We start from the raw sequence: 27,273 nt of genomic DNA, 5'->3' as shown, positions 1-27,273 counted from the left end.
CTTACCTAATGTCTTAGATAAAGCTGCAGGAATGGAAGAATATAGTGGCTTGGACATCTTTATAGATGCTAAAGTGGGTGGGAAGGGCCACTGATTACCCTGCAGGCACAGAGATGGCAGCCACAGAACTGGAAATCCCTGAAGGGAAAGCAAGTCTCATACGGGAATAGGAGAAAGATATAATGGAACAAAACTGATAGTCTAGTAGACCCTTTTCAGTGTCCATGTGATTCTCTAACCTTCATTATCAGATTGGTTATTAATTCAGAAAGAGTTCACCCAGTGTGGGTTTCATACCTCTCTATAGTTAGTAACTCTGCTGCAAGTTTCTAGATAAACATCTTTGTTCATCATCTTATAAGAATTAACTAATTTTTCGTATGGAAAAGATAAAAAAAAGTGCATCTTCCTTTCTTGAACGGCAGTATCTGTTGCAAACATAGGTGCTTTAAGATGCCATGAATCTTGTCTATAAGATGTGTTTTTTTTTTTTTTTTTACACAGCACAACTAGTTGATAGTTCAGTGGTTCCAAGGTGACTGGTGAGAAGGAAAACAGCTGTTTTCCTAGCTGTAATAAAAACAAATACAATAAAGTCAAACATTGACAATCTATATTTCTTCTAAAAATAGTATACATTATAACAGAAGATATAAGAATAACTGAATACTCAGACCCAATATCTTGTTAATAGATAAAAAACTAAAAGAAGTATGTACATCTCGATTCATGCCATACAAAGAGGAAAAAATATTTCAAGTATACTAATGAGTAATCCAGTGTGTGATGAAGTTTAAGGCTAACATTTTCAACCTTCGGTGTTGAATTTATACAGAATCCACATATGAACTCTCAGAAGCAGCTTTATTTCCATCAGACATGAATCCCTGCAGCTGATATTGACTTTTCAAGAGCTTCAAGGGATCAGAACTCATTTCCACAAGACAAGAGTGTTTCTTCAAAATTTTACGAGTTTTAGCCAGAAAACAGGAAAAGGAGTAGCTTTCAGTTGAACATCTTGATTCAGAAATGCTGCTGCATCATTTCACGTTCCCGTTGTGAGTCTTAGGTGGGGGCTCCAGCTCCTTGCTCAACTGGATCTACCAAAGCAGAGCATACTATAATACCACACACATAAAGCTGTGCTATGTTATGGGGGAGAAAAGCTGTTGGCATACATGCCAGCACTCATCACTCAGAACAACTTAACACAGAGGCACATGATCCTAAATCATGCATCTAGTAGGCCCAAGGTATAGGGATTATGTTGGACAAGCTGCATTATCAGCTACTTGCACGTACGCAGTGGATGCCTCTGTAGGAATTGAAAATAGCAGGCAGCCCAGCCACAGCAGTAGTCCTCAAAGCTGATTCTAGATCTCCTAACTAAAGACGGAATATTATTTGCAAAAGTTGACAGACATCTATCGGGAAACCCCTGTTCCTAGAAGAGGAACATGAAACATTTGAACTGCAGCCCCAACAAGATACAGCAGTACAATTTCCTCTTCAAAATATGGCTAGAAAACTTACTGTTCTGAAGAGTAGCAGCTTTTTTGAGGAATGGTTAAAAAAAAAGTTATTAAAAATTCCAGTCTTCCACAAGCTTTTAAAAAAAAGAAAAAATTCAAACATCAAACTTACGTCAGTCTTTTCACCTTGAAACTAGATCTTCAGCTTCTTGAAGTCACTAAAATAAAGGTAATTTATGTCACCCCAGAACTAGTGCCTGACATTGAAAATGTTAGTCTTTACTTCTAGCTCCTCTGTAACCATATCGTTCAGTATCTATAGTATAGTATTACTAGAGATCCCTTTTCATTCTCTAACTGTAAGAAACTCAGTATATAGCATTAGTCTTCCCTCAACTTTGCTACTAATTCTTAGTAATTTCTACTTTAGAAAAGTAAACAGTGCATCAACCTGTACCCCATTCTAGTTTTGCCCCACATCTTGACATACTGTTCACCAGTGCTCTGGTATATACACCTATGTACATATTAGTATTGTCTGAGATGCTTTTAGTAAGGGTAACAACTAGAAATATTTTTAAGTCACAACATTTTTTTTGTGTGGCACTATAGCTTAAGTACTTTATACATCATATTGTACAACTGATTTTTCAGGAGTTTTTTTAAAATATTAGAACACAGAAGAATGGTAGGAAAAAGACCAATTTCTAAAATATTTTAAGAAGTAAACAGCGTAATCAGAGTATCAAAATTCTTTGAGAAACATCAGTCTAAACCACTATAAGTGCTTTAATAACCATCCACCTGGACTGTAGATTAATTCACCTGTTTATTCACCTAATTAATTTCCCATTAGAGTGGCTTTAATCAATACATAAACTTGTGCTAGTTTCACACAAGTGTGTAACTACTTTGGTGTGGGACAGAAAGTAGGTCAACCCACAGGACTGTAAAGAAAACCACAGCCTGTGAAAAGGGAAGTTATACTCAATACTAAGGATATACTGTGAGTGAGGCATTAGCCATCACCTCACGCTGTAAAGCAAGAGGCATCTGAGAAACAGGTAAGTGCACTCAGAGTGTATGTTGTCTTCAAAACTTTGGAAAGTAATTTTAAGTATAAAGCATTTTAATTGGATTTTTTGGTCCCTAGTGGTTATGGGCTGGAAAATCTCTCTGAATTGCATGATTTCTTCTATAGCAAATATATGCCCTATGATGCAGAAGTACGCAAATAATTATTTTGTTTAACATCTATTCTTGCTTATAAAAGAGATTTAAAGCTTAATTTGCCTGAATGTGATGTTGAAACATTGAATTAATTGTAACATGCATATCCAAACTGCTGCTTGGAACACTGAGGTGTTCTGTGCCAAAAACAGTGTCATAAAGCTTAAAAAAAAATTAAAAAAAAAAGTAAGAAAAAAAACCACCCTCACCTTCTACTAGGTAAACCATATAAAATTGTGGAAGGGCTCCCAGAAAGGCCAAGAAACTTGCCCTCTAATTGTGGCTTTCCCAATAGCAACAGCACACAACTGACATGGCTCACAACTGCTGCAATAAAACCAGTGGCTCTTTCATTCCTCTTCTGCTTAGGAAGCCTACAAACAGCAGCAAAGAAACTGAAGGCATTTGTAGACTCAGGAACACAACCTGCATTATTCCATCCATTTTTGGAAGGTTATCTTTGCAACTCTGAGGGGACAGAACATATATATGTGTATACAGTACATAAAGCTTACACAGTATACAAACCATCAGTACAAGCTCTCTCTCTCTTGCAAGGGAAACTTCCCATGTACTAGTGGCAGCTAGTCCCAGCGTTTAACATGTATGGACTAACAACTTTCTTTGGCCTAGAAGTCATTCTGGTAAGTTCTGTTCCCTCTCTTGGGCCATTCCTCCTCCACCCATTTCAGCAGCACTTTCACAACATCAATTCTCTTATAAAATTTACAGAGATCAATCAGCTGCTCCACAGTCCTGTCACTATTCCGTAGCAAGAACTCCAAGGTGGGACTTTGGGGCTTCTGTTCAAGGAAACACAATTCATCATAAGTCATGCCCCACTTGCTTGCTAAATTTCTCCAGTTTTTCACTGTTGGGTGGCAGGGATCCAGCTTTAGCCTCACTGTGTACAACAAGTCCTCATCATTGAGCATGTCACTGATGGTCGGTGCACGGAATAAGCACAAGGAGCAGGTGCCATTTTCCTTGCAGGTTTTCTTGAGATCTGCAGTGAAAACCATTACATGGGGAGAAGTTAGGATCTATTGGTGTGGTTTCACCAGGAACAAAAAGTTAAAAGCACAAAGGGTTGAGGAGTATTAAGTTCCTGTGAATAGTTTCTGAAAAAGTCAGAATAGTGATATGTAATGCCTTTCCTTATGAAGTACTCGTGAAATTAACTTTCTAAGACTCCTCTCTTCACTATGCTCAGTGGCTATAATCAAAAGGACAGTAATTTTGAAAGTACCATATTTATACTTTTACAGAAAAGGCATGCAATTCAATCCAGTGTGTGAGCTGGGATACTCCCCTTTTTTGTTTTTGGGAACTACGTTGCTTCCTTGAATCTGCCATAACCCCTGCTTACATTACGAACAGGATCGTGTGCGCATTATGTGCATCTTGTACACATATGTCGTAGGATGAAGGAAAAGGTTTTGCACTTCTGAGCTGCTGCCTTCATAACAACATGAAATATTTGCACCAGGAAAATCTCTGCTGACAGCTGCAAACACAACTAACATCTAGTACTTTAACACAATGAAAAAGTGGAAATGTTCCTTTGCTTTGTAAGGGCTCTTACAATAAAAGCTGTCCCTGTTCTACCAAGCAAGCCTATTTTAAATGTACATTATGGAAAGGAATAAAGTCCATACTCCTCCATGTGTGAGAAAAATAAAAATACCAAGTTGCTGGAAGTAGGTGGTGATATGTTCTAAAGTCTGCATCAAATACCAAAAGTTACCATTTAGAGGTCTCCCACACACAACAGTCAATATCTTCCCAACATTGTGAACAATGTGGTGCTATCAGACTATATTATATATTAATAACCCGTAAAAGCATGTAGAAACCAGTTCTAGTCATACTTCTAGTTAAATACTAATACTAAGACCTTTAACATTGCAGTGGTGTAGGGCATTGTTTGAGCATTTTGGCTGCAGAAACGACCTTAACTCTCCCTGCTCCTTTTTGAAGGCAGGGAGAATTTGGTATGTCCGAAGAGTAGTAAGATAATGGATGCAGCCTGGAAGCACTTTCTAAAGCTTCTGCCCTCCAGCCTCATTGTACAGCTTGAAATAGGGAAGTAACTGGTCTTACTTGGGATAAAACTCTTTGAAAAAGGGATACTACAATAATAAAACTGATATTAATCAAAAGAGTGATTAAAAACAACAACAGAAAACAGTGACACACAATTTACAAGTGCTGGATCAGTGCTGGTCTAAGAGACCTGAACTGTATCTCTGGCAAAGGGCAAATCTGGTACCCAGTGCCACCTACTCATACAGACAACAGCATCTGTTAAGGTTTCTTTGTTTAGGGTTGGTTTTTTTTTTATTATTTGCAGTAATTATTGTCAGATTGTGTGAAAATGCCAGAAAGACTGTTAAATTGTGATTTTTGTATTCTGAATATTAGTGCTGATAAAAGCAACTCAGCTGAATGTAGCTTCTGCATGCACTTCGTTTTTTGTTTTTAAGGGAAGAACAGGCTATTGTTATTTTTGTAGTGTTGCTCATCAGCTTGCTTTTTTAGCAGGCCAAAGACAACTTCTGAAGTTTTCAACAAGTTAGGACGTGCAGCAACAACACTGCTGCAGACAGATGCTTAGATTCCCTGTTAAGGGGAAATATGTTCTGGTGACATCTTTGCTCACAGGTATTCCACAGGCCTTGCAGCTGTTCTCTACAGAAATACATATGTGAACTATTCTGTTCTTCTTGTGCACCCTAAACTCTTGCTGAAGTGAGACAAAATTTGCTTGCTTCACTCATACCAAGATTTAGGCAAACAAAGCAAAATGAATGTAATCCAATCAAAGTTCTGGCTGAGCTCAAAGGGCAGGAGAGCATCCTGTCTGAATTTCATCTTACTTTGCTTTGCAAGGATGCCAGAGTAAGTTTTATCCTCCAATAGAAGCAGGGAAGAAGGGGTAAAGAAAACACAGGGCACGGTTATAGGTAAACAAAATGAAACCAACCTGCTTCTTGTGCTATACTGTGTGCAGACTATCAAAAACATTATAAAGAATCCTACTTTTCTAAGATGCCCTGTGTTAGACACTGATGAGCAAATGACGACGTACCCACCTAATTGCATGATCCTAATGCTACGTGATAGGACAAGCTTCTTTACTAACAGGAAATTCTCAGTTTTTCACTGTTAGATTAACAGGCTGTACACAGATCCCACCCCCCCACTGAGCTCCTACAATTATGGGATAAGCCCCCACCACCCACTGCCAGCTTCTGCTCTCTCCAGGTAGCTGTTGACAGATTTCTTCCAAAGGTGGGTGTACTAGATGTGTTTGGAAAGCCCAACTTACGCATTTTGTGTGGTCTGCATTATTGATCACCATCACCTTTAGAACAAAGAGGAAGCTGTAAATGACACTGGTAATGAAATGAGCTCCACAAGCATTGACTACCCAGGCAGTTCTTGGTTATAACAAATAGCAGTTTTTAATAAAGTACTTTCAAAGAAAATCTAGGAATAAAATATGTAGAACAGTAAAGCTGACATATTACCTGAAAGTGATTCATCACTATGGTTTTGCGTGTCTTTGTCTTCCGGCTACAAAGCAGAAAACAAATATAAATCAAAACAATGTATTTGAACACCAGAATAACTATTTGGCTAATTTACAATTGGCAGGAAATTACTTAGAAGAATCCCAAGCTACTTGTAAAGTCAGATAGGGAATATATCTGGTTTTGAGGAATTACTGACAATCTGCAGTTTTTTCAGGCAGCATTTTCATGCTTTGGCTCATAAAACTGCCCTGTTGGTTGTATCCACTGAATAATGTAATCTTTAATAATGATATGATATGGGGTTACATCTTCTGAATAATTTGTTCTTAATCCCTCAACAGCTGTTCAACAATTCATATGGCTTGATTAAAAAGATTTTTTAAATGCTTTGTAATTAAAAAAATGAGAATTTTGCCTGTAACATGCAGCAGTAAGGGATTGTTTCATTGATCTAGGAAAAGCGGAGGAGTTTTTTTTTTTTACAGATTCCTTTACATACATAGGAAGCTTTTCTAGACAACAGGTGGACTTGAACACTTCTGTTGGTTCACGTCTAACCCTCCTCCTGTTTGAAGTAAACATTCCCTCAGTGGCTTTTTGCCTGCTAATTAAATGTAATGAAATTACTTAGCAGCTTGAGACTGCAACACACGTAACATTTCAATTCTACTATTTAGACAGCAACATCTAAAAACTGGAAGGACAGCACCTTGATCCTAGAACTGCGGGAAACTGCAGCTGCCCGTACTTTAACTACACGGGTGTGGAGCCAGGTGAAATAGCTTTCTTCTGTTGAGGATTTAAAGATGAAAGCAGAAGGGGATTTTCCCCTTAGATAGCTGCAATAAAGTATTGTTGGTTTTCTGTATTGCGTCATTCTTCCAAAACTATCACAGGCTTCTTAACATTTTGCTGGCTGTGCATGCAAACACAAGTCAACTGGGTAACAATATAGTGTAGTAAGATATCTATTGCTACCTGCTACACTTTCTTTACTAAGAAATCCACTAACAATAGAATATAGGCAGTTTCAGTTGATGTGGTGAACATGCATACATTCACAGTCCAATTATAAAGAAGGTAAACCATCTCCAAAATATTTAAAGACTTCGTTAGGAAGGGAAAAAGTCGCATGCTGTTTTCAGCATTTCTTTATTCCCTGAAAGCTGCAAGATCACACATGCAACATCAATTCACCGCACAAAACATCTGCTTTCTGCTCAAGAGACATCTAACACTGCACATGCCACTTGCAACAGAATAATCCTTGCCATTATCTTCTAGTAGTTTACTTTTCCGCTGGCACCACGTAAGCTTTCCCTGGACAGAGCTTTTTAAACATGAACTTGGCCTTCATGGCAACATGTGAGCACCCAAAGTTTAAGAAAAATGAAATCTGGAGATCCTGATTATAGTCATTGTCTCCATTTCCATAAATTCCTTAAAAATGTAGAACATTATTACTGAGCCCTGAGGAGCAAATCCCCAGAAGGGTAACTCATTGGGAGAATGAGGAACTGCCCATCACAGCTGAGCTTGCCCAGAGATCTGTTTCAAAACACACAAACAAGCAAATAAAAATGAAAGGAAAAAAAAAGTGGATACTGTTCACTTAGTTTGCAATAGCTATGTTGCTGTCCTGAGCTTCAGTAACATTTCCCAGACTTTATGAATTCATGAAAGTTCAAACAGTATTGTGAAAGCTAATACTTAAATGCCTTTAAGAGGTATCATTATACTCATGTCTTGTGATAAAAAAAATAAGAAGAGTAGCTATTACTGCAAAAAGTACAAAGAAAAACAGGGATACTTACCTGTGCCATACATTTGTTTTCAAAATTTGTATTTTTACTGATCAGTTATTATCCCCTTTTATCAAGTCAGATGCACTCAGGTTTATTCAAGATCATTTCCTTGTAATGTAATTGCAATAAGACAATGTAGTGCTACTGCCCATGAAATGAAGGTATTAAGCAAGAATATTTTTTGCCCACAACTAAAATCCAATCAACCTCTACAGGTCTAATCAAAGCCATAAACCTATGCACAGTCTGAAGATAAGCAGAAAGTTTTTCAGCTCTGTAGAACCATTAACACCCTAATACACAGAAATATCTTTATAGTGATTCTAAGCTGGCAATAAATGCTCTCTTCTTGATGATGGGAATGAGACCATTACCTCCATCATCTGTGAAATGCATACCAAACCCATGTTTGTTTCCAATGAAATTCAGCTGGGACTCTGGCATAAGGAACACCTTTTAATTCTTTGTCTCGCTGGAAAATGCTCATTCATTTCTCTTCTCCAAGTTTTCTACTCAACCCAAAGAGAATCAATTTGAAATTCAGCAAACAACATTCACTTGAAAGATGGTAACCATGGAGCATGGGGGTCACTCAGCATTGCCCACCATATGGCAACGTAAGATTTCACACACAGTGGAGAGTGTTTCCACTAGGAGAAGAGCAGTGTCCCAAAGTCAAAGCAGAACAGTCAAATGCCTCCCTAAGGGCAAAACACAAGGAGTCCGAAACCTAGGATTCCTTACTTCTTCACTTATTCTCTGCCCTGGCTCTATTTTCAGCAGGAAAGAGGGAGACCATGCATGACAAAGCCTTAACTCTGTCAGCTCTTCTTCAGAGCATCTACACACTAATCAAAACCTATTTAAACTACAAAGTACACATTAATGATTGAATAACTTTTCTTTTGCTCTTCTCCACAAAAGCTCACTTCATTGAACTCTTGAAAAGAGAGCCTATTTCTGGTCTGTTTTACTGAGTAATTCTGTGTTCTCCCAATACAGTCTGAAAAAATATTTCTTTGTTAACATACTTATTTAATCAATAGCAATAACTTAGTTCGCATTCAGGTGTCATTTTTCTTACCTGTTGGATTAGGCCAGAATCTGATGTAAGGGTCTTGATGTTCACAGATGCAATTTCCAATGTAACTTGATCTGTTAGGTATTCCTCATCTAAGACAAAGACTGTGAAACACTGGTCTTCCACCCAAATACAAATTTAAATAGCAAGACTATAAATTAGCAAAACATAAATTATAGGTGCCTAGCATACAAAATGTAACTCCATATCATGATCAGTCACTGGGAAATGCTGGATTAAAAGCCCAAAATATTAAATTGGCAGAGACTGAAGAAAAATAATCCTTGCAGAGATCAGATATTAGTGTAGCAATTGTTTTTTAAACAAACACTACACTATTTTTGAAGCAAGAGTCATGTTCTTTCAGAAAGCTGACCAGGGAATATTAACCAAACCAATACATCAAAGTAGGCTGAAGACGACTGTTGCAAATCAATTAATCCCATTTTGCTTTGCTTTTCTCATCACACTTACAATGATAATTGCTGAAATATGTACTACACAAATATTTACCTTTTATTCTGCCCCTTTGTGAATTAGGCTCGCTCATCCTACTTATCTCTACTACACGGGAGTTTTGTGAAGCACTGAAATAACCTGTTTCAAAGTGTTTTTATCAACTGCCCTGGGAGTCTACTGAAAAGCACAACATTCTCCAGTACAGCACAAACTATTTACTTTCAAGCTTCACTTCAGCCCTCAAAATGGGGTACAAGGGATGCATAAGCCCTTTGTGAACCTTGTGCAAACAGACAAATTTCACTCTGCATGATTAATAAGGTCCTCATCATCGAACCATTTGCATAATTCCCCTGGGTCAGGTACTGACCAGCCATTAACACGAGCTTAAAAGAGGTTATATTCTACACTTTTTTACACACAAGAACTCTCTGTGGTGGTGACTATGTTTGTAGTGCTGGTACATTTCCATTTGCTGTTTGTTTAGTGGTAAGATCTCATTAAAGAACAGCTATTATCTTTATGAATCATCAGAAAAGAGAAAGAAGACATATTTCCTTATCTCACTCAAGAAATTGATCTGAATCAAATAATTCATCCTTACATTTGCAAGAAAAAACTCCAAAATAATGATTTTCCTCTTTTTCTGGTTTTATAAGACTTTTGAAACTTAAAGCCAAGTAGTATTCCACCCCCAGCAGCGTAAATGTTTAATAAGGGTCATCTTTATTCTTTATGACTGTAGGTCCAGGGACAACAACATCATCATCATCATCATGATCATCAAACATGTCTGGCTGAAAATGCAGAGTATGGGCATCAAAATTCCACTTCATGTGGAAACATTATGTGTGAAATTTGTTCTATATCTGAGTGGAGGTAGAATTATAATCAAAACATGATGTAAACATTAAACCTAGTCCTGCAAGATGAAAAGTTCCCTCAACTCACCTTTAATTTATAATCGGTAAAGGGTGCTAAGAACTTTAATAAGTTATGGCCCCAAAATGGTCCATTAATTAATTGACTTATAAAAGCAACAAAACAGCCCCCACCCCCAGCTAATGTACTGTCTATTCAAACATTATATCTGAAGCAAACATAATTGTGTTATACAGAATCAGACCTGCACATCTGTAACACTTTTTAGCTCACAGATTCATATTTCTAAGTCTGTATTTTTATAGGAATAGTTATGAAAAGTCGTTCTCAGAAAAAAAAATTAAATCACAGAAATGAACAGAATATTAAGACGTATTTGCATCACTTTCAACTCTAAAGGGGAAATGTCAAGCTATATTAGTACTTAATATCTTTTTACACTTAGCAAGAGGAAGCAGAAGCTAAAATTAAAAATAAAATAAGTTAATTTCCTTTCCTTTCTACAGGAAGTGCTGAAATTCCTACTTCCTCTCAGCTTTCCTTTTTAAATTAAATGCATTTAAAACATGCAATCTCAGATTTCAAACAACTTGGACAAATTTGAAATTTAGGAATTTATCTAATTAATTTTGAGGGGGACCTGATGTCACAGGTGAGATAAAAAACAGGACATGGAAAAGAATGTTACAGAGAAATTGCTTTAGTGTTAATAAACAATTTTGAAGGAACAAACCACCTGGCTGCGAATAAACAGAAAGTAGCTTATGATTTCAAATTAGTTTTCATCCCATGTTCTCCTTCCCTACTGAGCAGCGCTTCTGAGAAGATGCTCATTTCCTCTGGCTGACTCCCTCAAGCCCCCAAAATAGTCTCTAACCTTTCTTTAACCCCAGTGGTATATTGCTCATGCTCCTCAGCAAAAGTTTCCATTGTGACTAGCTTCTGCATAGTTTCCTGTGTCTGTCCCCGCTGCAGACCTGCTATGCAACACAGGATGGAGAACACACTACCTGCAGAGCACTCCTCAACTGAGCCCCTGCCAGTGCATTCCCTGGACAAAAGCCAACAGTGAAGCCTGGGATGACAAAAAAATCCATCCCACATGTCAAGGAAACCAAAAGGGGACACGCACACTGTGTAATCCAAGTGTTTGACTTCGGTGCAATACAGAACCTGCACTCCCTCACTCCATTTTCAGTGAGGAGAGGCAGGAACTTGTGCAAAGTGGACCTATATCGGATTCCCAAGTAGATGGTATTAATAACTGCTGAAGGTAAAGGATGGCATAAAGAGTTAATTGGTTATAGGGCTGAGAATGCAGAGGCAAGAGACCTGGAAGGTATTTCTGGATTATATTTCTGATAACCTGAAGGCACTGGTAATCTCTCAAAGCCACCTTCTAACATTACCACGTCTCTACCATCTGTTCTCTGAACACTGTTTTTTGATGGCATCACTATATTTTCCTTCCAGACTGAGAACCAAGATCTTCTGATGATAGTTTTAGACTGACTTGTAGATCAAAACTAAACTTTGGAAGGAAATTTCAAAAGTTATATATATACACCAAACTGACCTTAAAATACAGAAAACGACACTACATTTAAAACATAAACATCTAGGAAAAAAGTATTTCAATCTGTTGGATAACACCAATGGTTTTATTGCATGTAACAACACAGATCTATGACACCTGAATAGACAGAATTCACAATACATACCTTTAGGTACTCCTGTGTCTTGGACAGGATATTTTTCAGTCTGTCACAAAAAGGCAAGAGACACAGATGTTTGTTATTTTGAGCGTAATTGTGCTGGAGAAAGAGTATGTAAAAGTGCATAATTATAGTTGCATCTCTTACATTGCTACTAGTTGATCTGTCTACAATCAGACATAGTAACACTCTTCTTATGCAGGAATTGAGATGCTACTAACACATGCAAAAGATTAGCACATGCAAAAGTAATAGAGATTGCTGCTTTGCTGCAGTATTTTTAAAGGTATTACTTTTTAGTGAAAAAACAGAGATTGGGAAAGAAATTTTGCATTTAAGTAGTACAATAATCTAGAAAAGGGAATGCATACCAGGAGGAATAGAGATGACTTCAAAAGCTCTTTTAGCAGATATAAGCTTTTACCAAAATGTTACTGTACTGAAAGAAAAAAATATTTTTCCCTTGTGCTCTAAAATTAAAAAGCTGATTAAGATGCAATAGAAAACTATTACTACTGAGTTTAAGGGGATAGTGGCTGATTTCTAGGCATGTTATAACTTACTATTATACTTGAAATGCACCTCCTTCCCTATGACCCCTACCCTTATGTAAAAGTAGGTGTGGCTTTTATAGAAGCTCCTAACCAAGCAAACAGATTAAAGACATCTTAAATTAAGGGAGTGGGGGAGATAAACAAACTTTCCTTTGCCTCAGACATAGCAACTTTTCCCCACCTTTTAAAAACTCCCCTTAGCAAAGCACAGCATCTAATTTAGTCAGTCCACAAAAACAATCACAAAGTCTGTATCTTTTATTAACACCTGCCAACACAAATGCATGTACACAGACTGCAATAATGGATCCCAGTGAAGGATTAGCATTTAAAGTACTAGTGAAATTTTCAGAGTTTCCTGATGCTGACTCCCTGTTGCAAAGCTTCAAAATGGGAAGAAAACACCAAGGCAAAGCAATAACTTGCTCACTTGCCATCCATAAAATAAACCAAAGCATTTCAATCTGTTTACATAACTAGATTAGACAACAGTCTTCTCTGGGCTACACGGCACTGCAACTTTTCCCCAGTGTAAACAATCCATAGCAACATTAAAAAGAAAAACTCTTAAAGACTTCACAGAGTCTTATTATTACTTATTACTTCACAGAGTCTTATTATTACTTTTACCTGATATACTCCTGTCTCAGCATAAGACTGGCATGTTTAATATCCTAAGACACAAAAACTTGCCATAAACAGTGTTACCCTGCCAGCAAGCACTAGAGCACACGTTTGGTCTCTCCCTAGGTTCACCCACACCTGCTGTAAGGCACTGCTGGTTGGTCTTACCTTTCCATGACTTTAACTCATCAGACAAAACAGGTACAGGAAGGAAGGAATAACTTAGTACAATCAAAATTTTAAGCCCTAGGTGGGTTTTCTCATCCCTCCAACTCATACAGACAGAAGAATGTCAGCACCAATCTTTCTCGGTTGTTGGGTTTTTTAAAATTAAAGAAATGGTACCGTCATAGCTTCTAGAGGCTATCCCATGGACAGCTCAGCTGATACCATCCAATTCAGCTTACGTACCTATTGGTATTTTTATTTACAGTTTAATTGCACAAGGTTAGTAAACTAAAATTTGTTTATATAATCATACAAATAAGCAAAACTCTGTATATACTCACAGTTTGAGTTAACATCCTTGAATGTTTTAGCTCACTTCTACAGTACATAAGTGCAGAGAGCTATAATGATTCGAACTGTATTAGACCAGAAACACATACCATTGTTAAGGAAAGAGTGCTTGGATCCGTATCCTCCACCGGCTCTTTTGCTCCATGATCTACTAGAAATAAGAAAGCTTCATCACTGCATAATCCTCAAAATATTTATGTCTGGCAATTCATATTTTGCTTCTATGTCTGGCCAAGATAAAGCATAGCTATGCAGCCATTACATGCATTATGTCAAATTATGTTTCCACAAGAAACCAGGACAAACTAGAAAATGTCAGAGCTACTAGTACATAGATGAGAAACTACATGCAACGAGGAAACCCAACTCTAAGCTAACAAAAGATAGACTTAAATGAAAATTCTAATTTTTTTTTAGTAAAAAAAAAAAACAAAAAACCCACACAAAACAATTCAGCAGTAAAGAATAAAATCCAGTAAATCTGCTAAAAGCTAAGTTTTGTTCTCCAAGTGGCAGCACTGTTTTTTCCTTAGGGCAATAATTCAAACAGTAAACATACCCACTACAACAAAAATTAATACTATAATAAACAGCAGACCATAGTATGAAACCTAATAAAAAAATATATTTGAGGTAAACATTAATTATTTCTATACAATAGAATCATAAACTTCAATTATATTTGCATCAAAAGGATACAAAAATAAAACTTCAAAGCACATGCAGGTGAATCATTAAATGTCACCCCTCTGCACCGATGGCTAAATTGACAAATAATAGTGGGGCACTGACCAAAAGTGCACAGAGAACCTGAAACAAATCTCATACAGAAGTCCGGATTCACAGCACCACTCCTGCAATTTAACATCGTCATCCCGTTTCCTCAAGGAATCTCTTCTGTTGATAAGTATCACGTTTTCAAAAACTTAAAAGCATTTTAAATTATGTAGTAGGATTTTCACTCCATTCTTGTCACTCTCATTCTAAAAGTCCTTATATTTACTCCAAGAACACATTAAATGTTTTCAACTGTAACCAGAAAGAGGTGGTTGGAAGGTGATTACCTTCTCCCAAATATAGAAATCAGTGCATTTTAGAACACAACTTAGTCCCAGAAATGAATTCCAAAACACCCAGTATAAACACTGAGCCCCAAAATAGCATAGAAGTTACACAGACACTACTCTAACCAACCAAGAGCATAATTGTTTATTTTGGGGCCTGCTCCTACAAATCTACTCAATACAATAGAACAGCAAGCTAAAGCATAAGACGACAGTACAATAAACAGGCCTGAAAATAAAAACAGTAGCAGCGGCGGGACAGAAGGAGCCCCAGGGCTCCAGGCCAGAGCTGTTCTCCCTCCTGCTTCAGTGAGGCAGCCCCATCAGCAGCAGTTCCTGGGTGTCCAGTGTGGTGCCCAGCCCCTCTCTGCCATGCCAAGAGCAGCCTTTCTCAGTGCTAGTGCCCACAGGAAGACCACACGTGTTCTCCAGGCAGGTGGCACACGATCAGAGGGGTCAGATCTACAAGGCTTGACCACAGCCTTTGCACACAGACACACTGAACATTTTACAAAGGCAGAGGTCTTTGAAATTTCAGATGAGCCTGTTCATGCTGCAGTGCAAAGTTTAGGAAGGCATATGCAGGAGAGGAAAAAAAAACCCAAACCAAAACCCCATATTCTTGTCACATGTGCCCTTTTTGGTAAATAATAAATCCCTGCTCCAGAAACACGGTATTAACAGAACGTTCTGGATAAAGCCTGCCCTGATGGCACGGGCCAGCACAAACCACCATAAGCTTCCCAACTCAAATGCAGAGAGGGTGGGAGTCAGGCTGGGATATGAGAAAATAAAATAAGTTGGCATAAGACATTGCACGAGTAGGGCCAAAAATGAAGGATCCAAGTGGGAACTGTAGTGGAGAGCTGTGAAAAAACTGGAAAGGGAGCTGGGTCAAAGAGAGAAGCCCACCCTGTAAAGAAAAGCTGAAAAAGGAGGAGTTACTGGGAGCCAAAGCAAGGCTCCAGGGAAGAAGGCCAGCCCAGGCATCCCTAGTCTCGCTGTTTCTCCACTGTCAGCAAAGACCCGACAAACCCAGTGGCAAAGCATGCACCTTATCATCAGTTATTCTGGAGGCCTTACAGCTCCTCTTTATGGATTATTTGCTGAGTTTAAAAAAATCCCAAACAAAAAACCAAACTTTCTTTTGCCCTTGTAATATAAGAGGAGCCTTGAGGTAGATGAAAGCAGACCCCACAAAAGGTCCATGCCCTGGTGAACCTTGGTGGCTGCTGTAGCTATGGTAAGGGCTTCATCCCCTACCTTCTGTCACATCTCCAAGATATGGCCCAGGTACATTGCGACACTGGTTATTATTTACTTTCCATAATCCAGAGGGAAGCACTGAAAAAATGGAAGAAGCTCCAAGAATACGGGCATTTGAAATAAGGATTTGACAGACCTCAGGGTGACCCTACAAGAGGTGATGGGGTACAGGGTGGTACCTTTAATCGACTTCTGCTTTCTAGGTCTCACACAGAAACACAGTCACCGAGAATCTGTGACTCTGCATCTTTCTTACTTAGTATCCATCCTGAAAAATATTTTTAAACTGTATTTCTTTCCCTGTGCCTCAATGTCTTCCCTTTTATTTTTCTAGTTCTTTATGAAGAACAGCAATTTCCATGTTTTTTAGGTTGTAGAGCACTACCAAGTCCCAACAGTTCCTATAAGTGGCATGTATGTGTATAAATATTTGTACCTAAGGATAAATGCTCCACATACTGGCTACAGATGATTCACCACGGTCTTGTTGATCATTGATAGTTGGCAGATAATTTGAAAACCATGGACTTAATATTTAAATGTGATTAAGGCAATTAAAATGCCACGTCCCCTCTCTCTTGCCCACACGTACCTCCCACAGCAGTCTGCAGCTCATCTCATACAGCTGGATGCAGGTGCACAAAACAGCAGGGAGGAAAGTTCTCTGTTTATCTCAAATGTAAAACATCCACAGTTTTGCATGTTGAAAGGCCAACAGGAAATACAGGTATCATCTGACTGACTATTCAGTGCAGACCGTCTGACTTCATCGTTACTTTGACAGACGGCTTGATAACAACATTATCTGGGATCCCTCCAAAAAATCACTATCATCATACTCCCCACTGAGAGCATACAGCCACTGGCCTACATTTACTTCCCCACACTTCTGCCAGGAACCACAGGGGAGTTGACTCGGATGGACATAAATCAGCACATGGAAATTGACTCTGATAGATGTAAGTCAGGTTCGATGGTTGCTCCCAGGGTTCCTTTCTGCCGCCCAGCACCTGCACACTGACTGCTCAGCGGCTGCCGTGGCTCTTCTGCCGGAGCCCGTCCAGTATAACCAGTCTGCAACAGGAGCAGCAGACTCGTACCCAGCACCACCGTTTCTCTCTGTTCAATACTGCTACTCTAACGGGGATGCAATGCTGTGCACTTACCAGTGTGAACAGTTTGCCAATTTTATATATACGCAGATGTATAGATGTATATACACATACACATTCAAACTTCTGATCCTGCATCTGCTCTTCGTCCTTGCATTGGAAGGAAGTCTGAAGGTAAGTTTTGGAGACCTCAGCATTTTGACCTTTAAGCAGGAGGGGGTTCACAAAGCACCATGTAGCAGAGATGGTATTCCCCTCTGTTACAGTTTTTTCCCTGCAACACAGCCTTGACACCACCAGTAGTGAGTGAAGCATGTAAGGTCTATTATAGTTATGTAGTTCAACCATACACATATAAGACCTCTTTCACGCCAAGGCAGGGCATACACATTAATAGTACAACTTAGTACAACTCGAACAAAGCGATCACCCTCATACTAATGTTGTTCATAGAGATGAACCCTTTGATTAAACCCAAATCAACAATGGTGCTTTGACCAGAGGCACATGAGTTTCCCATTTGAATAAGAGGAGGAAATACCGCAAATTATATTAGAATATTCAGTTCTCTGAAAAATCTAAGTCCATCAGCACTTCTGCATTTTTGTTTACTGCTAACTACTCAAAACTTTGTCACTGTCTGAGCAGATAGATAGGGAAAAACTGTGATGCTGGCACACCTGAGATGAGGTACTCAAAAGTCATTTGCACCGTTAGCCATGTAAGTTAGAGAGTGTGGGCCTCCTAAGCACCCGGCGTCTGGGATTTTAAGAAAACGCTTTATAACGTGCTGTTAGCAAGCACGAGCTAACTTACACGCTAAACGCTGGAGCAGGCTTGACAAGACAAGTTGCACTAAATCACATCAGCAGAGCACATGATAAGTTATTACCATGCTTAATTAGCGTGTGCGGAGGGGGAAGGGAGCGACCAACAAACCCTTTTCACCTCGGCCGGGGCTAGGCTCCTTACCTGGCTCCCACGAGCCGCGGCCCCGGGTCACCCCCGCCCGAGGAGGGGAGGGGAGGGGAGCGGAGCGGAGCGGGGCGGCAGGGCGCCGCGGGCCGCACCCCGCGCAGCGCCTGCCCGGACCCGCGGGGAGACCTGGGAGCAGCCGCCACCGCCCCTCCCGCCGCCCCGCGGGGCACCTCGCCCGCCCGGCTCCCCGCGGCGGCGTCCTCACCTGGGGGCAGCGGGTCCCGCGGAGCGGCCATGGGGCGGGCGGCGGCGGGGTCCCAGCACGAGGAACGAGCGGCGCCCGCCGACGTGCCCGGAACCGCCGCCCCGCCGCGCCGCGCCGCCCCCTTCCTGCCGGAGCCCCGCCGCAGGTAGGGCCGGGCGCGGGGCCTCGCCTGGCCTCGCCCTCCGCGGGGAGGAAGGTCCCACCCCCGGCGGTCCCGGGCGCGGCTCCCGCCGGGGTGGAAGAGGTGTCCGCCGGGGCCAGCGGGAAGCACCGCTCTGCCGCCGATGCGCGGGGTTAACTGCCCCGGGCGGGAGGTGCTCCGCTGTATGAACGCTCCGTGTTTCACTAACAACGCAGACGCAGGGTGCGTATTACGGCTCATCGAGTCATACCAGTTTGGACCTAAAGGTACTTCAGCAGTATAAAAACCAGGTGCTCGCGCTCCTGCTCTGACAGGTATTTACACGCTTAAATAAGTGCCTTCAGACAGAGAAAGGTGGTCGCGGTCGGGATTTAAGTTGCACCTGCAGATGGCTCACACTGCGGGGGTAGAGTTTAAGAACCCAAGTATTGCAGAGCAACAATCATAAACTGCACTGGTTTTTCCCAAATATTTAAAAATCATCCTCTTATGCTACAGGAACTTCCAATAGCGTGATGATGTCAAATGTTTGCTTGTAATTGCTTTGGGTCCCTGTTGTCATCTCTGGCAAATCCTCTCAGTTAAGGTTTCAATATACTTAAAGTAACACAGATTTCTTAAAAGGGATCTGTGCAGGAAATAACTTTCTGAATAAGAAATATCACCTATTGCTATTTATTGTACAATACAAACAAAAGAAACTGGCAAACAAAAGAAACTGAATTTGCCATTATAAAGACCACATTTGTGTGTTAGCCACCTTACTCATTTATCAACGAGGTAACTTTACAGACAAATTCTACTGTTACACTGGGAGAGCTCCAATTCAGTCAACTGGCTTACACTGGAGTAACTAAAAGTAGCCTTTGGTCCATAAAGCATTAAAAATTTAGTGCTTTTCCACAGTTTATTTTCCATCTCTCATGCATGTTACAAATCTTAAAAAAAAAAAGTGATAAAGATTAAATTGCTCTTATTCTCAGAATTTAGATTGAATACAGTGGCTCATCCTGCTATCTGGCATTTCATTAAGATCAATAATATTAATGTTTTTCAATGATTCTGTTACTGAATTTGTGAATTCTTGTAAAAGAGCAAGTCTTTGTGAGGAGAGCTTTTACCGTGTACACCTAAATCATCCTACCAGCGAGAGTACTGACATGGTATTTAGAAGATTCAGAGCATCACCCTTATTTCACCTGGATAAATGGAGGTTTTGTCATTGGGTTATACAGACACACAAACACATATATATATCTTAATCTCCAAGGCAGAGCTAACAGATCACCAACATTTCTGTAATTCATAATGTGTAAAAACCAAAGAAGTATTTTTTTAGGTGTGTCATTGGAGTCCGGCCGTTTGTGGTATGGGCTGACTCTGCTTCCACATTAATATTGAAACTCATTCTCAAAGAATGGAGGTATTTCTTAGTTTCAAAGGGTAACACCAAGTCTAATTAGAAATAAAATTGCTGATTCTGTATGTTTCCCTAGATGTCCTTAGAGGCACAATATTTTTGGTGATGGATAATAAGGCTGAGAGTTAGAGGGCAGAGAAAGTGTATTCTTACCAATACAGATCTGCACAAATTCTAGAGTAATAATTGGAGCCTCTCCTATAACTGTAAGGATTGACAAAGGCACAGTAGAGCTAAGAATCTGGATTTTAAACCTGCCAAATTTATGCCTTAATAAAATGAATGTCGTGTCTGCCCTGAGGACCTGCATGTATACATTGCCTCTGTGTGCTGCTTGAAGACTACTGGTTTTAACCCCTGAAGTAGATATAGTCAGTGACTACAAAAACTTTGGATAAATATACGTATAATCTATATAAAAATGTATCCATTAACATCATCCAAAATATCCCATGGGTACTATTGTTACAGAGGTGGCTGTAAACTGCAGAAACATACAAAGCATTGGTGTTGGGGGCTAAGCCAGGTTTTACCATCAGCGTGGCATTTACTCTTCTGATAACTTACAACCTGAAATCTTCCTACATTAGGATTAAAATTATTTTAGTAAACAATAACAAAATAATTTTAGTGGAACAACACTTGTGCCAGCAGCCAAAACTGGTTAATGTTGTTAAAAAACATGTATTTTTAAAAGCATATCTGTAAATTGCATTGGCTTCTCGATTTGAAACATTTTTTTTTAACAAATTATTCATAAAGAACTCTTTAAAATAATGGAATTTAATAATAGAAGCCAATAGTCTAGATAACATTACTGCCTGAAAACTTAGGTTAGTCATCATAATTTAAGAATTTTTTTCCTAGTACTGAAGGAGGTGCCTGCAATTATATATAAATATCTCTAGAGCACTGTCAACAGTACAGATTAATTTGGCTGTTGCATGCCTGTTCTCGTACCATTCTTTAATGAGTGATATAGAAATCTTTGTTTGTTACTTAACTAACGGACCAGTCCAGAAAGCCAGCAATTATTTTGGCAAAACTAAATATAAATGTATCATGAAAACTAAATCCAGAATAAGATAACTTTAAGCAACAGCATTCTCTAAAACAGTGGATTAACTTTCTAATCAAATTTCTCTTCTGAAGTACAAACTATGTCTTATCTTGCTGTAACCCTGCAAGCTGCCAAATCCACTGTAACTAATGATAATGTGAAGAGTTCAGGATTTTGTAAATTTCCACTCAAATACAGAATTAATATTTTCAAACAGTTTTTACAAATCAAGTCTGCACATGCCTCTTCTCACCCCTTTCCTGGCCCCATCAAAAAAACAGCCATCTTTGATGAGGACAGAGACTTTTCTGAAAGATCTACAAACTATCTGGTAATACATAGCCAGTTAGTTTATTCTTTGAAATAGCAATTAACCCACAGTCTCAAGGAGTTTCCCGCCTTCTGAGCACAAGGCTGCGAATGAAACCTTTTTCCTGCCATGGACAATATATTCCTGCCCAGCAAAATATTATTGCTGTGTCCCCACACGAAGATATAAAACCTTTTTCTAACTGATCCTCTACAGCTTTTCCCCATGGAAATAAAGAACTTCTGTTCCAGGTCACAAATGCCACTAATACAGTGGAACAGTAATCTTCCCCTCCCTGACAGGGGTTGCTAATAGTCATGGTAATTGTGGGCCTGCCAATATTGCATGGTTTATTCTTCCTCATTCATCTGCTTTATACTTTTTAAACATCTTTATTTAAGGAAGTTCATACTGAGTAAAATACTTCTGTTTCAACATAAGCTCTTCACCTCTAATGTATTTCAGTAGAGTTAGGAAATATCTCCCTGCATTTTCTTTCCCAGATATAGACAGCTTTCAGCTGTTGGCAGCTGACAGTGTGTTGCTAGGCCAGTTCTTTATAATTCTGAGACAGTTTTGGAGTAGGAATAATTAACCAGCAGCTAAAAAGTTAAAACTCCTTTCTTTGCCAATAATTATATCAGTTTGTTCTTTTACAGTTGTACAGGAATGTCACAATTTTGACATTCATTTGACAGAAACAACATTATATGGAGAAAATGTAAGACATGACACACACCTAGACCATCTTATGTAAGCCTGTGGACAATTTGTTTGCTTTATAGGACTGCATGATATGGGAATGTTTCCACCACTCCGGGAGCTGTCCTGTGTCCAAGTCAAACACTCACCACAGAAACAGTGAAACCTTGCTTTGTCTAGATTGACATATTGAAACTGAGCCTAATACAATTGGTTTCAGGCTGCAGTTTATCCCTCTGCAGGGGCATTAGCAGGGTCCCCCTGCCTGGCTGCTTGTTTCCATAAAACGTATAATAATTTAGTTCAGATCTCTACCTCACAATCGGATTTGTTGACAGATAAGCACACACACACAAAGTGCAAGTGCATAAATCTTGGTTTTGTTTTTTTTTTTAAACAATTACTTATGTTCATCTGCACCTGCTCTATTCAGAAGTTTGACAGAGTTAGTAGACAAATTTCTTTGTTAGCATTCCTTCATCAAAAATGATAGGTACTATAGGAATGACAGTAAGACTCCAGAGATTACTTCACTTCTGTACTCTTGATTCAGACATTGCAGTCATACACTACGCAGTGCAGTTTGTTAACATTCAACTATAACACACACATGAAACATAGGAACGAGGATACAGGTGTATAGCTAAGTTTTGTAGTTAATTTTTCACCACCTACAAAAACTTTAAAAAAAGGTACTCCTTCTTTGTACTTTGCTGTTCTTTATTTTTACCGCATTCTATCTTTCTTTCTCCTCTTTTTCCTCATATTCATTGTGAAGATATTGCTGTATGAAATTATGTTTAAAATTTTCTTTTTTTTCACTATACCGAATTTGACCTATTGTTTTGCCATTTACAGGCCATAGTCCTGACATTTCTAATTTGTCTAGACATCCATGGCTACTTTTCAAAAGTTATTTGCAACAGTTGCCTCTTACTTGAGCTTATATTGTGGTTTTAAGGCAGATATCAGTAGGTGAGAACAGCATGTCAGTGTGGCATGACTTGCAAGGAAACATAATAACTTGTATCAAGCCTAAAGACAGCTGGATAAAACAGGGTTTTGGGCACACAAGTTCTTCAGTTATAGCAGGCCTGGTAGACCACAGAACTCACGTGCTCCGCTACCTGTCTGTTTTTGTACTTACGTCAGGTGGTTTACTAAAAGTTCTTACCCACAGCTTTGCCTTGCTGTATCATCAAATCTTCATAACTAGGCTACCACAAGGTGTTCCATTGCTCAACAGGCACTGCCCTCCCACCGCTGCTGTTTGCCAGACTTAAACAGAAGCTTGTGACGTATTGATTCCTCTGGTTTACTCTCCTAAGTTTAGAAAGGACTCATTCAGATGTTAATTTGGAAAAATAAATAAAGGCAAAAGTTTCAAGGGCAAAAAATTTCCAGAAATCCACGTTTCAGATTACTGAAATTTAGTTCGTGAACTTGGCAAAGCAGCTAGGATTTACCAAGCTTCTCCTAACGTGAAACGTGAAGCCACCCTGTTGTGCCTGTTCATTCACTTAAATTGGTCCGTAATAATTTCTAAGATACATTTTTACATGGTTGATGACCACAAATCATGATTTCTGCGTACAACCAGAGTGCATAAGCTCAATTCTGGTAAATAAGAGCTAACTAAAAAGCACTGATGGAGCTAATACAAGAAAAGTAGCAGGACTTTATCAGTTTCAGTTCCCACTGTGTCCTCTTTGCAGGCCAGAGGCAAGTTTGGTAATTGCAGATTTGTTGTATCTACTAAAAGACCATCCATCACCCTCTGGTGCATCCAGATCTCCATCCACTCTAGAGAACAATGTTGTGATGGGGAAGAGGTGACTCTGATGTGCATCATTTAACTCTTATTTACCAATACAGAATAATGTTTTTAGTTCCCGTGTTCAAGGCTTTCTTTGCTTGCACATAGAAAGAAAATGTTAGAGCTTGCAAATAAAACTGTCAACATTTTTAACAGCAATGCATATTATGAAATCACAGAAGATATTTGTTCTTATGCCAAGCATGTGTATTGTACAATGTACATGTACATTGAAAAATTAAATATATATGCCAGACTCTTTTCATGAGCCCAGGAAGCTGTAAACTATGATTATCCCTCTCCCCAGTAAAGCCTTGTCCTCAGCCCTTGCTAAAATATTATAACATCATGGCAAATTTCTTTAAAAGAAACAGGCTTAGTAGGTACTCCCAGCTTTGTAATATGCTGTTAGGTTTCATTTGCAATTGTAAGACTGTTTCTTCCTGCAGCTATTTCCTGAAATTGATTTCACAAAGAAATCCTATATTAGGATTTTTACATTTTTTTAAAACATTTTATACCACTAGCAGAGCAGCATTCATAGGTTGAAATCAACACTAAAACATAAAATAAGATTGAAAATACCCTAGAGTTTAGAAAACTGTATTAAGCTAAATTCAGCTCTGGTATAGCAGAGAATACTTATGCATACAAGGAATTAATTTATTTTTTTTCCTCTTAAAATTATTCATTATACATTTCTACAGCCAATTCCTTATGCTGCTAACATGGCAGTCAAAACCTAAACTGCTACTGACTTTTCATAAAATCATAGAATCGTTTAGGTTGCAAAAGACCTTTAAGATCATCAAGTCCAACTGTTAACCTAGCACTGCCAAGTCCACCACTAAACCATGTCCCTAAGCACCACATCCAAATGTCTTTTAAATACCTCCAGGGACGCTATTTAACCACTTCTCTGGGCAGCCTGTTCCAATGCTTGACAACCCTTCGGTGAAGACATTTTTCCTAATATCCAATCTAAACCTTCCCTGGCGCAACTTGAGGCCATTTCCTCTCGTCCTGTCGCTTGTTACTTGGGAGAAGAGACTGACACCCACAAGCAAGCAGGATAAGACTGTGTCAGCAGGATGCAAGCAGGATAAGACTGTGTCAGCAGTGAAGAAATAAAGTACTTTCTGTAACTAACACAAAATGTTCTAAACTGACAACTTAGAAAATATGATAGTTTACATCTAATTTGCATAGCCCTTTATGCAGTGCAAGTGTGTGACAGTGCAAGTGCTTGATTCTTCCAAGGTTTAAGGGCTTTTTAAAATATTCATGACAGAAAATTTCCTCCAGAATCAAAGCTATAAAATGCAAACAAATACAATGAATTCACCTGAATCTGCTAAACAGAAACAGTTCCTTTGTGAGAAGTACAACCCACTTGTGATAAAGTACAGAGTACTGATAGCGAGAGCAAACCATGGCAATGTAAACATTAGCTGTTCTGCCATTTCTTCTCAAATATCTAGCAAATTTATTGGTCCACCGATGCTGAAAGTAGGAATAGATTCTCATTTAATCCTTCCCAAATGACAGGTCTACTGCCTGTACTCCAGAGAGGAAAGGAAGGAGCAGTTACATCAACTCTCTGGGACCAAACTATAAAACTACTGCCTACTCCATTTCATGGTCTCTGTAATTCATAGCTATTGATCCTTCATCTTTTCAAGCCATTTTTGGCAATGCAGAATCTGAGACATACTGGCACTTAAGGACAAATATGATGGAAAACTAATTTGAATTAATTTTTAAGTAAATAACAACGGCCAATCTAAAAATTTTTAAGCTCTCCGAAATAGTTTACTCAACCTTAAAGCTTATCTCCATACTCCAGTAAAGGAGTATTCTCCTCTAACTGAAAGGGAGTAAGAAGAACCTGGGTTAGCAGATGGATTGAAAATAAAATCCTAATTCCAGCAACCCTGCACATGAAATCAGTGCAACACTCATGTTTTCCCACAGAAATATGAAATTTTGCAATTCTGGAAGTGAATGACATATATACATTTAACTGTTGGGAGCAAAAGATTGTTTCTGAGCTGTTGTGTTTTGGGTTTGGTGTTTTTTGGGGGGGTTTTTTTGGTTTTTTTTGGGTTTTTTTAAGATTTTGAAAGGAACTGAAAAGAAGCAGCAGTAACAGTCTTAGACCAGTTCCAACAGCTGTTGGCAAAGCACAGCTAGACAAATTCAACTGATGTCATACCATAACTTTCAACCTCTCAAGTGCCAACCACTCTCCCTAAGGGGGCAGTAAAAAATTCATAAATAATAAAATAAAATTAGGTGTAGCTAAACAGATCTAACAGCAAGCAGCCACTGGAAGGGATGGTCCTACTCTCTCTTCTTCCTACCAGGATATGTGCCCTTGCCTCTTCCTCTGGATCAGGTTGAGTGATGAAGCAGACATACAGTGAGTCAGTTCAGCTGGCTGCTCTGGCAGAAAATTATCCCTAGGGGGAAAAAAAAAAAACCAAAAATCTATCAAGTAGCTGAATTGATTTAACATGCAACTTCAGGACTGCTAGCTCAGATGCATGGGATGGGGAACCTGAAACAGGACTGCCTCTTTCCACACAACTTAGTATTTCATTATCTTAGCTGTAACGGAAAACTACATCTGAAAGCACTCTGTTCCCGTCTTGTAGGCTTCAGTTTGCTACACAGTAGCCTGGGCCTCCACTGAAAAAGGGGTGTGTGTGGGTTACAACTAAAAAAAGAAAAAAAAAAAAAAAGCCAGTGGATGGAGAGTCTATTGCTTTTCCATTAACTTTCAGCCTTGCTCTCAAAGGGAACAGGTAAGAGAATCAGACAAGGCAAAGCCGTATTTCCTACCTCCCTGTACTTCTTCCTGTTAAAAAAAATGACGAGTGCCCATCTTTATATAAATAGCTTCTCATGAAAGAATCTGTGCTGAAGAGAAAAGGGCAGTTTAACCTGAAAGAAAAAAGCCACTTCTAAACACTCAACACAGTTCACCTCTAGGGCACTTCCCAGCACTTCGCAGCAGCAGGAAGACGAGAAGTCTCTAGAAGTATTTTTTGTCTCTGTCAGACACCCGGCCGAAGGCTGGACGCGGGCGCCGGTAAACACCGGACATTTCAACTTCCCGGCGGCGGCCCCCTCCCGCCCAAAGGCGCGGCGGGGCGGGGAAGCCTGCGGGGTGCGCCGCAGCCTAACGCCACCACGTAGCGCAGGGCTATCGCGGCCCCGGCCCCGGCCCCGGCCCCGGCACGTTGCCAGCAGCGGCCGCACGGATGACACCCGCCCCATGACGGCACCGTTGGCCGCCGCCGCCGCCACCGCCCC

At 39.5% G+C, this 27,273-nt stretch overlaps 1 protein-coding gene across 12 annotated transcripts; it reads right to left on the bottom strand.

Annotated features, from left to right (window-relative positions):
- Positions 1 to 655: 655 nt before the first annotated feature.
- On the bottom strand, positions 656 to 27,273 carry EDARADD (EDAR associated via death domain). Of its 12 annotated transcripts, XR_012041592.1 has the most exons (8): positions 18,506 to 18,774; positions 13,970 to 14,031; positions 12,190 to 12,229; positions 9,131 to 9,246; positions 6,236 to 6,281; positions 2,912 to 3,708; positions 1,645 to 1,690; positions 658 to 1,100 (listed from the first exon to the last, which is right to left on the bottom strand). XR_012041592.1 is itself a non-coding variant. In XM_072856424.1 (7 exons), the coding sequence occupies exons 3-7, from the start codon at positions 13,970 to 13,972 to the stop codon at positions 3,332 to 3,334; spliced, it is 582 nt and encodes a 193-aa protein (XP_072712525.1). In that variant the 5' UTR covers positions 13,973 to 14,031; positions 26,319 to 26,417; positions 26,800 to 27,273; the 3' UTR covers positions 657 to 3,331. The 12 variants fall into 12 exon arrangements, 10 of the variants coding, with proteins under 10 accessions (XP_072712525.1, XP_072712523.1, XP_072712526.1 ...); XR_012041593.1 differs by having other exon boundaries at positions 656 to 3,076; positions 3,231 to 3,708; positions 18,506 to 18,775; XM_072856424.1 differs by lacking the exon at positions 18,506 to 18,774 and adding exons at positions 26,319 to 26,417; positions 26,800 to 27,273 and having other exon boundaries at positions 657 to 3,708.

Source organism: Ciconia boyciana, chromosome 3, assembly GCF_034638445.1.
Source record: "Ciconia boyciana chromosome 3, ASM3463844v1, whole genome shotgun sequence".
NCBI classification, from domain to species: Eukaryota; Metazoa; Chordata; class Aves; order Ciconiiformes; family Ciconiidae; genus Ciconia; species Ciconia boyciana.
This window is presented reverse-complemented; position numbering and strand designations above follow the sequence as displayed.